We start from the raw sequence: 15,173 nt of genomic DNA, 5'->3' as shown, positions 1-15,173 counted from the left end.
GAGTGTCTGTTAGGGACAGCTGCTGTCACGTTTGGTTTCTCTGGGGATGACTCCATTTCTCTTCTACGTTGGACATTTTTATTTTCTGAAATAAGATAAAATTCTATACCAAAATTATAAATGAATGACCATAGTTAATAGCCTGTGTATTGTTATTTTCACAGTAGTTACAGGGTGTATGGCATTAAAGATTTTTGTAAAAAAACCTCATGCACAGATAACACAACACTTTCAACAAACTAAGATATACCAGGAGTATAAATGAAACACATCTCCATTTTAAAGATGTTTTGTTGGACATACGAATTGTAATCAAAATACACAGTGAGTTTTTAAGTAGAATCTTTTTTTAAAATCACTACCGGGGATCAAACTCACAACCACCTGCTTGCAAGGCAGGTGCTTATACCGCTGAGCTAAATCCCCAGCCCCTAAGTAGAATCTTAGTTCTATAAAAGATACATGACCTCAAAAGACCCCTTTGTTTGAACATGTTCCTCCCCTTGTTCTTAATGCTTTCTGATGCAATTCTGGCGGTGCTCTTTCGTGAGTGTCTTTCTGTGGTGAGATTAAAAAAATGAACACAGTCAGTGACACAGCTGAGTGCCAGCCAGTGGAAAGCCAGGCTCCCAAAAAACGTGACCCTGGGCCCCCCCCCACCTTATTCTCTTGATCTAGTACTGTGCGGCTTCCGACCCTTCTCCAGGGTCACGGTGACCCTGGAGGTAAACACTTTCCCTGAGTGAGAAGGCCAAGCAGCTGGACAGCACCACGAGGACACTCCTGGAAGAGGACCCCAGAGGTGCTGCGGACTTTAAGTGTCGAGGCGGTGGGAGGAGGGCATCTGAAGCCAGGCGAGGCTTTGCAGAGGGAATTAAATGGCGAGGTGTCGTCTATGGAAATATATTTTAAAACTGTAGACACTAACTATGTCTGTTGATTACCTGAATTCCTCCCCGCCCCCCAGCATTTCTTACGTGCTATTCCGCCGTCTTCTGGTTTGGGTGGTTTCCGAGGAGAAGTGAGCTGTTGGTCTCCTGGCAGATTATTTGTGTATGTGAATTTTTCTCTTCCTCTTTGCTGACTTCGGTGATGATGTGGGAAGTGTGGGTCTCTGAGTTTCTCTTGCCGGAGCTGTGTGAGCTTAGAGGCGTAGATGAATGTTGTCCATTAACCTGGGCGATGTCTGGCCATCGTTTCTTCTGGTCTCCCGTCTGTCCTCCTGCCGCCCCTCTGTGGCCCGTGTCACGGGTGTGTTCCTGGTGACGGTGTCTCTCTGGCAGCCAAGGCTTCGTTGCTCTCCATCCTTTCTCCTTCGGCCTCTGCAGCCTGCGTCTTGGTCTATCTTGAAGTCTGTTTATTGTTCTTCCGGCATGAAACTGCCCGTGAGACCCTCTAGTGAATGCTCATCGCAGGAAGTCTACTTTTCAGCTCCAGAATTTGCTTTTTTTACAGTCATAACTCTTGAATCAAAACCTCTAATTGCTAAAGTATCAGTGACTCTAATTTCTTGTGACTCTTTGCATATATTTTCATTAAGTCCTTGGAACGTGCCTCTGAAAGCCGATTTTAAAGCATCCTGAGGTGACTCCAGCTTCTGGGTTTCCTCAGGGACAGTGTCTGTGGGCTGTTTGTTTCCTGTCTGTGGACTGCAGCCTTCTGTTTCATTGCAGAATCATTTAAAAAGAAAACCAGGTTATTTACCACGGTACAAGTACCAATATGGAAACCAGATTCCCCACCGAGGCTTACTGTCACCCTTGCTTGTGTGAACCCTTCCTGGACTGAGTCTGTAAACTCTGTCCTGTATCTCCTGTGGCCGCTCAAGTCTCTGCTTGGCTAGCTTAGTGGTCAGCTAAGACCTGGACAGGAATTTCCTGATATGCACAGAACTGGGGAGTCTCCCTGCATCTCCCACAGGGCCCCAGTTTCATGTTGGGGTGCAGCTTCCTCACTCTAACACATAGCAGAACCTGCCCTGCAGTCACAGAGCTCACAGGTCAGCCAGGGGTCAGTACTGGGCCTTTACAGAGCTCTACTGGGCCTGCACAGAGGCACGATGGTCTAGCAGCCCCGTGGACCCCTCATGAGCCCAGTTTTTTAATAAAGGCCTTTTGTCTAGCCTATTGTTGGCCCCTTGGGGTACTGTGATGTTAAACAGCAGTGCCGTATGGAAGTCTTTAGGGACAGGGCTTTAGGGGGTGCCCCAAGCCCACCTCGTCCCCAGTGGCTGCCAGGGTACATGATTCCACAGCCTGCGTGGCTCTGGGGCTGCTGGAGGATGGGAACAGGGTGGGGCGCAGAGCTCTGTCCCCTCCTGGACTGGGTGCCCCCTGGGTGGTTGGCAAGTTTGGTTAATTTTCAGAACTCAGAAAAGCAGATTTTGACAACTTTTGCCAGGTCACTGTTGACTAGAGAGGAGGAGGTCCCAACGGTGGCCGCTCCTCTGTCCTCGACTGCTGTTTGTACAGGAGATGCACCGGGAGGGCTCAGGACAGGGCAGCGCTCTTGGCCTCTTGGAGGGAGGGTTTGTCAAGAAGTGGAGACTGTTTCGTGTGTCGGAGGTTGAGACAGGTAGGGAAGTCCAGGCTCAGGCGGGGTCGGGCTCAGATGCCCCTGCTCTGCCTGCCTGCCTGTGACTCCTGCTGCATCATACTGTAGTCTACTGGGACGGGAGTGGGACGGTGCCCGTTCTCATCCAGCGGCAGCTGGGATGCCTCCCCTGCCCAGTGAGGGGCGGCTTAGCCCGATCACCTGCCCTTGGACTGTTGCCCGTGTGACCCCAGCACCTGGACCCTTGGAGGCTCAGCAGAGGCCCTGAGCTCATCTCCCATCACAGGAGCCGTCACCGCTGCAGCACGCGGGACCCCAGCGTTGCCCTCTGATTTCCTTACCTGTTACCTTCTTGTCCACATGTTTTATTTATATAGTTATTTTTGGTGCCGGGAATTGGACTCAGGGCTTTGTGCTTGCCGGGCAGATGCCTGTGCTGCTGAGCTATAGCCCCGGCCATTTTATTTTATTTTTTTTAATTTTTATTTTTCTTCTTTTTTAAAAATTTCTTTTAGTTTTGGAAAGATTTCCTCCAGTTCATCTTTTTAAAGGCCTTCTTGCTGTGTTTTCATTTCTCCCCTCGGAGGGTCCCGCTGACGTTTCATGGGTGCGGTATCATCTCTTGCCTTGTGAGGGTGTTGAGTTTTTATTAAAAACCTCCCCCGCCCTGCGTCAGCCTCGTCTCCTCCAGTTTCCTGCCTCTTGTTGGGTTCAGCCTCTGCCTGCTTTCAGCCAGGTGCCCCCCGAGGACTCTGGGCACAGGTGTGTGTGAGTGACAGGTGTGTGTGAGGCTTTGGAAAGCTGCTGGTGCACTGTGGTGTGCAGGGACACACAGGCCCGTGGACCCCTGATGCCAGCATCTGTAGGCTTTTCCTCCTGGCCCCCCCCCCCGTCTCCAAGCCTGGCTCCGGCTGTGGGGGCTGCGTGGGGGTGGGGCGGGCTGTCCCTGGTCACTCTGTGTTCTCGGGGTCCTCTCCCAGCGGCCAGGCCCTCACCTCGCTGCCCACCTGCTTGGACGTCTTGCCTGTCCCTGAGAGTGTCCCTCTGTCTCACGTGGGGACACAGGGGGCCCGGATCCTGACCACCCCGCATCAGCTTTGAGGCCTCACCCTGCTCCTGGTGGCTCCGGCCATGGCCCTCTGCTCCCCCCAGGACGTTGGTCTCTCTCTCCTGGTCTTCAGATTCTGCCCCAGGGGGCCAGGCCTTCTCCCCTCACTGTCCATTTCAAGGGTATTAGCAGCAATTGGAGGCAGATGTGGGCATTCCCGTGCCCTGGCCTGCGGGGTGCCCCTTGCGTCCCTCTGTCTGGCCCCATGAACACCCTCACGGGCTCCCTACTCTGGCACCATGTATCCACCTGTATGGGGGCTCTCAGGGGCCAGGGCACTGGTAGCACTGGGCTGTTCATGTCCCTCCAGTGAGTAGAAACCACTGTGGTTTGCAGGCTGCCCCCGACAGGCCAGAACCTGGACAGTGCTTTCCTCGGGCCACTTACCTGGCCTCTCAGGGCTCCCTGTCATTGCCTAGGGGACCCTCGCTGAGCCACTGGGTCATCTGTCATCTGTTCCAAGGTGTGAGTCATGCATCAGGCAGCATGGACTGGGGACTTGTGGGGTGCTGTGTCTGTACCGTGGCTTAGAGAGGCGAGTCCGGGCGGGGGTGGCTCGGAAGGCTGAGGCTGGAGGAGGCCAGCAGATGGGCCAGGGAGGTGGTTCAGCCTGACCCAGTGGTGACAGACACAGCTGGGGTGTTTGTGGGGGCCCACTGAAAACAGGGTGCTCTTGGACACACCTTGGAGGATACGGTTCCTGGACCCAAGTTGAGTAGAATTGGACTCAGAGAGAGGGGTGGAAGGGTCCCCAGGAGAGGTGAGGGGGTGAGGGGTGTGTGTAGGGGTGAGATAAAGGCATGGTACCAACAGGGGGCGCCACAACTCTGAATTCCACATATGGTGGCTGTGGTCATTGCTTAGGTAACCTTTGCAGCAGGGTCGAGGTGGTGGGTGGGCTGTGAATGTCCCTGGGCATGAAGGCTGGGACTTCTGGGAGGGTCTCACGGAGCCCTCTGGCTGCAGGCAGCTCTGTTTGGGGAGCGTGGGGAGCCAGGAAACGTCCCACCGTCCCTTGTAGCCTGAGTCATCTGTGCTCGGCAGGAGCAATGGAAGCGGGCACTAGAAGCGGATGAGGACTGAATGTTCCTGTTTTTAAAACATTTCCCAGGAAAAACAAATGTTTGAAAGTTAAACATTTTGGCTATTAAGAGAGAACAGAAGAAAAATCACATTTGCCTTTTAAATATGGGCACCGATGTGGATTCGGGGATCCAGGAGGCTCCCACGCGGGACCTGCGGGGGCTGGTGAGGCGGGTGGCAGAGCCTGTTCATGGGCTCAGTGCAGGGGTGGCTGTCCCATTGGGTGGCTGTCCCATGGGAGTGCCATGGCACCAGATGTTGGCGGGTGACCTCTGCATGTCCTGGGCAGGGTCCTCACCTTTGGGGGCCTGTCTCCCTCTGGCTTCCCACCCCCACTGCTGGGCCATATGGCAGACACAGCATTTAAATCCCCTGAGGGCGGATAGCACATTGACCATGGCGAGCATCAGGATGTATTCTGCGGGCCATTCTGTTCCCTGCATTCCCGTGCTTTGACACCAGGGGAACTCGCTGATCTTGGAGGGACTGACCCTGCCAGGGAAGCAGTTCTCAGAGATAACAGTACTCACCTTGGGGTACCCTCTGCATGTGCGCCAACCTCTGCTCAGCCTGCACCCAGCACCCTTGAGGGAGCTCTCAGTGAGGTCACTCTGTACCTGCCCCCAGGTACCCCAGGGTGGGGTGGCCCCGCCCCAGAGCCTGGCAGTGCTATGCAGATGACCTGGCCCCAGGCCCGTGTACCCGGCCTCTCGCTGTGCTATGGGGACCGTGGCTTTGCCTGCAACGAGTCCAGAAGCGCTGAGAATAAATCGCTCAGTGCATTGCCTGGTACAAGGAGACCTGGATGCAGGGCAGGTGGACCTCTCCCAGCCCTAACCACTGCCCGGTCCTGGGCGCCCCCACTTATTTGGGGTGCACACTGATTTCTTTTTCTCCTTGCATCTCATGTGCCTGAGCTGAAACCTCAGGGTGGCTCCCAGCTCTCTCCACCCCCCAGCCTGCTGCACCAAGCGCCATGGCGGGAAGGCTGCTCGATGCGTCTCCCAGACATTGGCAAGTGTTTAAACACAGGACGTCAGAGACGTGCTAAAAATGCAATCAGAGATCATTATGCCGTCTCTTTATTCCGCCGCCTGTGCTGTGTGCTGCGAGATGGGAATGGGGGGAAGCGGCCATCAGTGGGCATTTTCCTGATTGCTGCTGCATTTAGAGCACGCTGAAACTCTGCCTGCTCGCTGTGAGGCTTCGGAATGGCAGCCCGGTGCAGGAGCTTGCGTGTGTCTCGTTGGATGTAACAGATCACACACTTGGGGGCTGCGCTGCCTCTGAATGGCACGGGGAAGCGTGGTGATAAGCAACGGTAACCCTTCGGCAGGAGAGTCATCGTGGGCACTGATGGCAGGGATTCCCAGCAGGGTCCCTCTTCAGGCCCTGCCACCGTCTCCGCTGGTCACTGTGGGGCCCACGTGAGGAGGCCCATCTTTTGGGGCAAGTGAATTCAGGGCGGCAGGGCTGACCTCCTCTAGGCTCTGCTCATTAACGGTTCAAAGTCTCTTCATTATCGGGGAATCCGTAGCTACGGAACGCCAGGTCTCAAATAATCCAGCCAAAAAGGAGGAAATAATCTATCTTTCAGACACGACCTGAGCATTATCATGCAGAATACAGGTACCTGGCCATGTCCACCAGTTCCAAAAAGTGAGGGGCCGTGGGGTGGTTTTGAGATCAAGGACCCAGTGCTGGGAGGTCAAGGTTGAAGGCTGGGAGGCCACCGGCAAAGGCCGAGTGACCACATCTCCCATTTCAGGGTCAACATGTCCCTCCAGTCACTGCCATTTCTTCCTGAATGTCCTCATGTCCTTCTGGGCCCCCCAAACCCTCCGTCCATTGGGTCTGTTCAGCCAGAGGCTGACGCCAAGACAGTGGCCAGGGTTTGAGTTGCACTGTGTGCCTTGGCAACCTTCTAGGCCCCTGTGACCTTCAGGTTCCTCCTGTGCGCAAAGAGGTGCATGGATCGGAGGCTCTCTCCACTGCATCCTGCGTCCACTGAGTCCTTGTGGGGAGCTGGTGAGGGCTGGGGCCCTTGCAGCAGAGAGACAGTGAGTGCCCAGCAGGGTGGGCATTTGGGCCAGGCTGGCTGGGGACTGAGCTTCCTTTGGGTTGGTGAAGGCAGGGGGAAAGAAGGGCATTTGGAGCCACTTGTCTGCCCACCAGGTCTAGCCTTCTGGCTGCCTCTGCGGCTTCCGAGCTGGCCAGCCTCGGTGGATAGAGGCCTCGATGTGCCCGTGAGGTGCTGGGACACTGAGACGGTGGACACTCCCTGTCCTGGGGCTTGGGCGCCTCTCATCTCCTCTGGGCAGCTGCCCTAGGAGGTGCCCTCAGGTGCCAGCCCTCCTACCTGCTGTGGCAGAGGGGACGCGGCAGCCAAGGACAGAGGGAGCTACATTAATTTCCGCTGTGTGTCAGCAGTGCAGGCACCTTTGCCCCACGGTAGGGAGGATGACACTAAGCAAGAATGTCTGTCACGGGCGGTCCCGGGGCCGCTTGGCCATTGGTGTGCTGACAGCGTCAGGGTGTTGGGAGATCAGCGTGGCCTTAGGCAAATGCAGAGGTCGCAGCTCTGGAACACAGCGGGGAGGCTTTGTCCAGGTCCACAAAGGTCTGGTCATTCCAGAGCCTGAGTTCTGCTCCCCTCACCCACCTACAAGAGAGAAGGTTCAGCTGGAGGAGACACAGGTAGGGAATCAGGATTATGGACAGAGGGGTGAACCTGAAATGGGAGGAAATTTTTGGAAGAAACGGAAGGATCCAGGGAGACAGGAGTTGATGTAAAGGAGCCGGTGAGAGTTGTCTCAGGATGGATTGGTCCATCTGTCCATGCATCCACCATCCATGTAGACATGCATATCACATGCGCATGCACACACCCACCCATAATCCATGTGGGTATCCAAGATTGCAGACCTTCATCCGTCATCCACCATCTGTCTGCCCATCCATCCATTTGTCCATCTGTCCATCCATCATCCTTTTGTCCATCCATCCATCTGTCCATTCATCCTCCATCCATTTGTTCATCTATCTGTATATCCATCCATCCATCCATCCATCCACCCACCCACCCCGTCAGTCATCTGTTTGTCTGTTCATCCATGCATATCTATCCATCCACCCATCCACCCACCCACGCATCATCCAGGTGCCCATCCATGTAGAGACGATGTAGCATGATGATTCGGGTTGCACCTTGGGGTGCTGCCATAGGGTCTCCCACAGGTCCATGGACCTTAGTGATTGTCGGTCTCTTTGTTACTGATTTGTGTCGCCTCCCCAGAGGTGACAGTGGGCTTGTGACACGTAAGCATCTGTGGCGGTCACACAGCTGACGAATCGCCAGTGCCTGTGGGTATCCTGACAGATGTCCTGGTGGCTCGCCCTGCAGCTCAGGGTTACAGCGCTAGGTGGTCTCTGGGTTTGCAGATGGGCACAGCCGCTGCCTTGGGCTGTGTGGGGCCCGGCTTGTTGGAGAGACCGGACTGAAGTCTGCCCTGCCATCCCTGCTGGTCACCCTGCCACTCAGCCACCCGTCCCTGGGAGGGAAGACGCCCCAGTCTTCCTCCTCTGCGAGGAGGGAGGGGCAGAGCTGACAGCTTCCTGCACACCCAGCCGCGGGAGTCGGGAGCCGCAGGAATAAACGGGACCGTGCAGTTGGAGTAATTTGCTAATTTGATTAAGTAACGCCCGCAGTCAGAGCCATGACAGAAATACATTAGCTCGGGCTCCGGCCCTGGTGGCAGAGGGAGTGGGCTGCTGGGTGTGGGGCAGGGAACATGCAGGGGAGTTGGCGTCTGAGGTAGGGACAGGGCCACCCCCTCTACTCTCCCGGTGGCACTGGGGTGGAGGGCCTGACAGGGTCCTGGGATGCCTCTGTGGTCTGGTGACCTTGCAGGTGTCTGAGGTGCTGACTCAGAGGTGTGGGAGGAGCTGGCCCAGTGTCCATTGAGCCCCCACCCCCAGTGGGACCTGGGTGGATCATTGTCCTCGGCTGTGGAGTGGACATAAGCGGACCCTCCCTGGACGTTTGCCGGGAGTCCTGATCTCGGGGCTCCACCAGGGCTCTGGGGAGTGTCCCCCATGACCTTGCCCAGCTGCAGGGTCCACGTGGGCCTCTGCCCGCTGCTCTGGCCGCCTGAGCCTCACTGCAGAGGGCTTCTCCGTGGTGCCTTTGGTGTCCTCCTTTGCCAGACTTGTGCTGGGACTGCCGAGCATGGAGCTGGGTGAAGCAAGCATCCTCGGTTTTGGGGCTCTCCTGATTGGAGGCCCCCCTGCAGGTCCAGGCTCGGTCTGTCCCCTCCTCGTCTCCAGAGACCGCGGCAAGGGCTAGAAGCAGCCGGAGCTATACTGCAGGCAAAGCAGAGCTGGGGCGAGGAGGATGGGGCAGGGGTGACTGGGGGACTGCATGTCTGGGTCACGCTGTCTAAGGGGGACGCGGGCACCCAGCGTTTCCTGACTGGTCCTGCACGGCCCAGACTTACATTTTATTTACCTCATTTTAGAAAACAGAAAAAATGAAGTTTTCCTGGGAATCTCTCAAATTTTTAATGCTGGCAACAAATTCAATTTTTTAGAAAAACTCTTGTGCCAAACAAAATACGTCTGTGGGTGGGTCTGGCCGGCCGGCTGCTCGTTTGCAAATTATGAGAAGCTGACTCTTTTTCCCAAAAGTTTTTGTACATTTCCTTTCCGTGTCTTCTGTGAGGTTGCGGCTCCCGTTTTACAGGTGAGGAAACTGACTCACGGGGACCTAGTGGTGAGCTGGGGGGACCCAGGCGACGGCAGCCGGGAGCCCGTGGCCCGCCACGTCCTCGTGGCCTCCCAGAGCTGGTTCCCGGGGTCTGAGCCAGCGAGGGCAGAGTGTGTCTGGCCCACCCTCAGTGGCCAGCTGGGGATCAATCGGTGGTCATCCAGCATCTGTGGTCGTCTGCTGTGGCTGTGGGGCCCGGGGCTGGCTGGCAGTGCCCGCTCCAGCTGGGCAGGTGTGAAGAGTGCCCCTGGCTTCCAGACTCTTCTGTCCCACTGCAGTTAGAATGTAACGGTGGTCGTGGTTCCGGCACATGGAATTGCATTGGGTCCCATGTCTCAAGTAGCACCCTGCCCTTCTTGGGGCGCCCTAAAGGCTGGGCAGAGGGCTTCTGCCTGGAGCCCCAGGAGCAGCGGAGTCTCATCCTGTGTCCTCCCAGTCCGGTCTCATCAGTTTCCCAGAGGTCAGACAATCCTTGGCCGGGGAGCTGAGTTGTTTCTGGAATTTGGCTCCTGGGCGGATGGACCCACAGCCAAAGAAACAGACTTTCACTTCACCGTGGAGCGTGGGGAAGGCTTTTGGGCTCTGGACGCTCTGGACAGACAGGGGCACTGTGACACCCTGTGAGGACCAGGAGGAGGGGAGCAGGGAGCGGCCTTGCAATGAAGCTACAGAAAGGGTCCTCAGCCCCTGGACACCCACCTTGGTTGGCAGGGAAATGGGTTCCCAGAAGTTAAATGATGACTTCCTGGTTGAGAGAAACAGCCAGGATTTGAACTCAGCTCAGCTGACTCCAAATCCAGGGCCGTGTCCTCCGTGTGACTTTGTGGTGCTCAGAACCACACAGGAACAGGGATACGGGGTGAGCTGTGGCTCCCTGGAAGCTCAGGGGCTGTTAGCAACGGCTCTTCCCCTCTGTGTGCCTCAGTTTCCCCTTCCATATAATGGGAGGATAGGAGAGCCTGGCATGGTTGTATTTGTGCGCTCCAGGAGGCCCCGGGATGGGTTTCAGTAGTCGCTGACAGCTGCTGATGACCTCAGGACGGAGTCCTGCTCTTGCTGAAGCACATGGACCTGTCAAGTTTAGCATCCCTGGCACTGCTCTGTCAAAAATCAGATTTTGTAGCCTTTGGCTGGACGCCATCTCCTCCCACGCCTCCTTCCTGCACCTCACGGGGGCCTTCTCTACCAAGGAGGAGCGGGGAGGAGGACTTTGAGTTCACTTTAATCCACACTGGGGCCTCGGGACCCCCACGGCTCTTTCCGAGCCCACAGGAGCTACGGGCAGAGGCTGGGGAGTCCAGGGGTCTCCCTGGCTCTGGCATGCAGCAGGGTGCTGAGTCTGGGGCTGCGGTGGCCTGAGGCTTGGGAGCTCCCAGTTCTGACCAGATCATCCCGGCCATGCACGTTCCCGCTGAGGGCAGCTTGTCTGCAGAGTGGGCCCCGGGAGCGGGGAGTGCAGCCCGCAGGAGCTGGCCAGGGTGTGCACGCTGCAGAGCGGAGAGGCTCCAGGAAGCCCTGTGTGTTTTGATTCCACTTAGACCACACACGGGCTCTGGGGTTTCTCCTAAGTTAGCAGGGTCCTCAGCGATTGGTTTCTGCCTCCTTGGACCCAAGCCACCCCTGCCCGCCTTGGCTCTGCAGCCCTGTGGCTCCCAGCAGGGCTGACCACGGGCGCTGTGTCTGTCGTGTCCGCCCCACAGGCAGCCTGCCCTACGAGTACAAGATCGTGATCGCCGGCAACCACGAGCTGACCTTCGACCAGGAGTTCATGGCCGACCTCATCAAGCAGGACTTCTACTATTTCCCGTCCGTGTCCAAGCTGAAGCCCGAGAACTACGAGAACGTGCAGTCCCTGCTGACCAACTGCATCTACCTGCAGGACTCCGAGGTCACCGTGCGGGGCTTCCGGATCTACGGCTCGCCATGGTGAGTGCGGGGAGCCCCTCCCGGCGGGCACAGAGGGGGTGAGGACCTTGCCGAAGGTCACACAGCCGGAAAGGAGCAGAGCTGGGCTTAAAGCAAGCAGGCTGGCTCCAGAGCTCATGCTTTGAGCCACTACCCTGTAGCTCTGGGTCCTTCTCTGCTGCCTGTGTTCTAACCTTACGTGAAAAGATATGTGGGGTGGGGACGGCTCAGCCTGACGGGCTCATGCGGTTGGAATTGTCAGGGATGCCAGGACCTGGCCGACAGCGGGGAGCTGGCAGGTCCCTGCTTCAGCCCACCTGGCCGGGGGTGGTCAGTGTGTCCACAGGAGCCTTGGTGACGGTGGTGATGGTGGTGCCAAGGACAAAGGCCAAGGGGATAGGGATGGGGATGGTGATGGTGATGGCAGAGGTGGTGACGGTGGCTGAATCACAGTGATGACTGAGGCAGTGGTGACGGTGGGGCCAGTGGTGGCAGCCGGCCGTTTCTGAGCAGTCACAGTAAGCTGAGCCCTGGCCTAAAGGTTCCAGGCCACTTTCTCCAACCCACGCTCAGCCCACGGGGACTGAGTTATTAGTCCCACTTGTCACAGTCGCTTCCTAGTTGCTTAAAACCACACCTGCGACTTAAAGGAGCAGAGGTTCATGTCGGCTCAGGCTTCAGTCCACCGTTGGCTGCTCCAAGGAAGGAACAGCGTGGCCAGGGGCTTGGTGGAGGAGAAGGTGCTCATTTTAGGGTGCCTGGAAGCAGACAGAGGGAGGAGCAGGGAGGGAGGAGCTGGGAGGGAGGAGCACTCTCCAGTCACACCCCGGCAGCGGCCTCTTCCGAGCAGACCCTACGCAAACCTGCCTAAGGCCAAGTCGGCCGTAAGCACCTTCCACAGCCCTGTCTGAGTGCAGGAGGCTTGCAGGGGACATCCGGATAGAAGCCACAACACCATCCCCAAGTGGACGCATCAGTTGTCCTTGGAGTCCCAGCTGCAAAGGCCACAGGGTGTCTGTCCAGTGCTGGCAGGGGACGGCAGGCAGCACACACAGGAGGGAGAGACCACGTACGCTTCAGGGTGTGGGGTGATGGGGGTCCCCAGAGGACGTGCTCTGACTTGAGCCTGGAAAACAAAAAGGGAGCTCGTGAGCAGGGAAGAGGAGAGTGTTTGGGGGGCACACAGGCCAGTATGGCTGGAGGGGCTCCGGGGGCGAAGGCTCCACACAGCGTACCCGGACACTCATGGGGTGCCCTGGGAGATTCCACAGGGTGACACCTGGGGCCTGCAGGCTTCCCGGGGGCCCCAGAACTGGCTGCCATCCTCTCCTGTACTCAGGGTCTCAGTGAGTCGTTCCCCCCCCAACCTGTGAGGACCCGGACAGGGCCCGTGGGGCACCTGGGGTGCAGTGAGCTTGGTACTAAAGACCAGCACGGCAGAGGAGGCAGCTGAGGCTGCCTGCCAGGGCCGGGAACCCAGCCCGAGGTCTGGTTGGGCAGAAACTCAGGAGGAGGGGCCCCCGTGGGCGGAGACCCAGAGGTGCGCAGGGAAGGGCGAGAGCTTTGAGCGGGGTGGGGAAGAGGGCTATCAGCAGGCGGAGAGGTGCCGGCTAGGCTCGGAGGACCAGGCCAGTGGCTCTGGGTCAGATCTCTCTGCCCAGTGGTGTTCAGCCCTCCTGCCGCCCCGCTTGTGGGTCTGTAACCAAACTGCTTGAGCCTAAATCTTGGCCTCCCCTTTTCTGGGCTGTGTGATTTGGGGGCTGAACCCCAGAGGTGCATCCCAGCATCTCTAATTTTTAATTTTACTTATTTATTCTTTTGATGCGGAGGCTCTATGCTGCTCAGCTGGCTTCTAAACCGCAACCCTCTTGCCTCAGCCTCCTGAGGCTGTCAGGTGTACCACCGGGCCTGGGGGGAATCGTTTGTAAAATACAGTGTATCTCATGCAACATTTGGGACATAATTACATCAAAAATTTATTCTTTATCTGAAATTCAAATGTAACTGGGCACGCTGTTTTTCACCTGGCATCCTTTCGTTCTGAAATTTTTAGTTCTGCTTATTTCTTCCTTAATTTAATGGGATTTTATGCTTTAGAAAGCTTCAAGTTCATCGAAAACTTGAATGGAAGGCGCAAAGACCTCCCACATCACCCTCCAGCTGCCTGTTCCGTGAACTGTATAAAGATGGACACAGTGCACTATGGCTTATTAGACAGTTGGGGCCTCATTTTATTGATTATATTATCTTTAAAGATTTTTTCATATTGTGTTGGGTTTTTTCCACTGCTTTATAGAATTTCATTGAGTTGATTATAGTCATTTCTTTGTTCTTTCTCCCAAATCTAAGTACCATCGGCTTGGCTATTGAAAGTGCTGTTGCTGTAAACACTCTTGTACATGTGTCCTAGTACACAGAAATGTACATGCCTAGTTGTCACACACGCACTTGTACACACAGGTATGAATGTGTGGCGCCAGGTATTTGACCACGCAGCCCTTCAGTCTCAGTGGAGCTGCTACCTGTTTTTCAGAGTACTTACGTCGGCCTTTCCCTGCCTGCATGGTCTTTCCCTGCATCTTCGCCAGCACTTGGTATTGGAGGGCTTCCCCATTTCATTCTGGTGAGCGTGTGTAGTTGTCTCTATAGGTTCGAAGTGCCTTCCCTGACGACCAGGGAGGCTGAGAGTCTTTTTATGCATTTACGGACTACCTGATTTCCTCTTTTGTGAAGCCGTCTTTTGACCATTTAAAAAAATGATTTCGAGTGTGCATCTTGTTCTTCTTGGTTCAGCTTCTGTAGGGCTTCCGAATGTGATAGGAGCCCTTGGTCAGCTGCAAGTTTACCAAAAACTTTGCCCTCTGCTGTGAGCTGCGTTTTCCCTCTTTTAGCCGAGCTGTTGGATAAGCAGAAGTTCTTGATTTTGGTGCCACAAATGTCTTGCTGCTTTTCTTCATGGGACGTGCTTTCCGTGTCCTGCTGAGGAAGTCTTCCTTCTCCTGAAGCCTGTTGTGTTTCCCAGAACCGTATCAATTTGCCTTCCACGCTTAGGTGTGGGGCCCCCGGAATGAATGGCAGTGTGATGGCGTGAGGTGGGGTCTCGTTCAGGACGCCTCCACGTGGGCGTCAGGTGGCCGGTCGTATTGCTGAGAAAGGCTGCTGTCTCCTCTGTGGAGGCTCCGCTGCCATCTTTGTCTACACTGGGTGGGTGTGCACACCTTTGTCACACTTTCCATCTGTGCAGCAGCAGGACCGCACTGTATTACTTTCAGAGTTGATTTCTTTCATACCTCGTTTGCCCATTAGAATGTTTGAAGCTCCACAAGGCTGAGGACCCGAGCCTTCCCTAGGTGGCCTAATCTCTCTGGACCTGACTCCCGTGCCTAGTACAGTACCTGGCTTACCATAATAAACATTTGTCGAATGAATAAATGAATGTTGGTGGATGATGCCACGACGCAGGAACTGGGTTGACGCAGGCCTGTTTCTCCTGTGTCTACTCCTGTCTGTTGCCTCCTCCCAGACTGCTGTCCCTGGGTCTTCCTCTCCTCCCGGCTGCACACAAACTAGGCCTGATGCAGCGTGCCACGACCCTGCAGGACTCAGGGAAGCCATTTCTCTCCCTGATCTCTGGGCACCTTCAGCACCAAGCCTTTCCTTGTGGGTAGCATCTTAGGGAAAGGGGCCAGAACCAACTGCAGGAGAAGAGGAAGAACTCGACTGTTACAAAACCCTAAGTGTTAAAAAAAAAAATCCCGT

General features: G+C 56.0%; 1 protein-coding gene across 3 annotated transcripts in view; it reads left to right on the top strand.

The window, feature by feature from the left end:
• Mpped1 (metallophosphoesterase domain containing 1) overlaps positions 1-15,173 on the top strand; it is a 58,934-nt gene that overhangs the window by 29,969 nt on the left and 13,792 nt on the right. For all 3 annotated transcript variants that reach the window (XM_063243857.1, XM_063243855.1, XM_063243856.1), the window contains one exon: positions 11,210-11,435. In XM_063243857.1, the coding sequence (XP_063099927.1) occupies positions 11,278-11,435 (158 nt within the window). In that variant the 5' untranslated portion in view covers positions 11,210-11,277. The remainder of the gene's footprint in view (positions 1-11,209; positions 11,436-15,173) is intronic.

The sequence above is a fragment of the Cavia porcellus genome, unplaced genomic scaffold, assembly GCF_034190915.1.
Source record: "Cavia porcellus strain 051 isolate PalLab524CR breed Dunkin Hartley unplaced genomic scaffold, mCavPor4.1 scaffold_40, whole genome shotgun sequence".
Taxonomy (NCBI): domain Eukaryota; kingdom Metazoa; phylum Chordata; class Mammalia; order Rodentia; family Caviidae; genus Cavia; species Cavia porcellus.
This window is presented reverse-complemented; position numbering and strand designations above follow the sequence as displayed.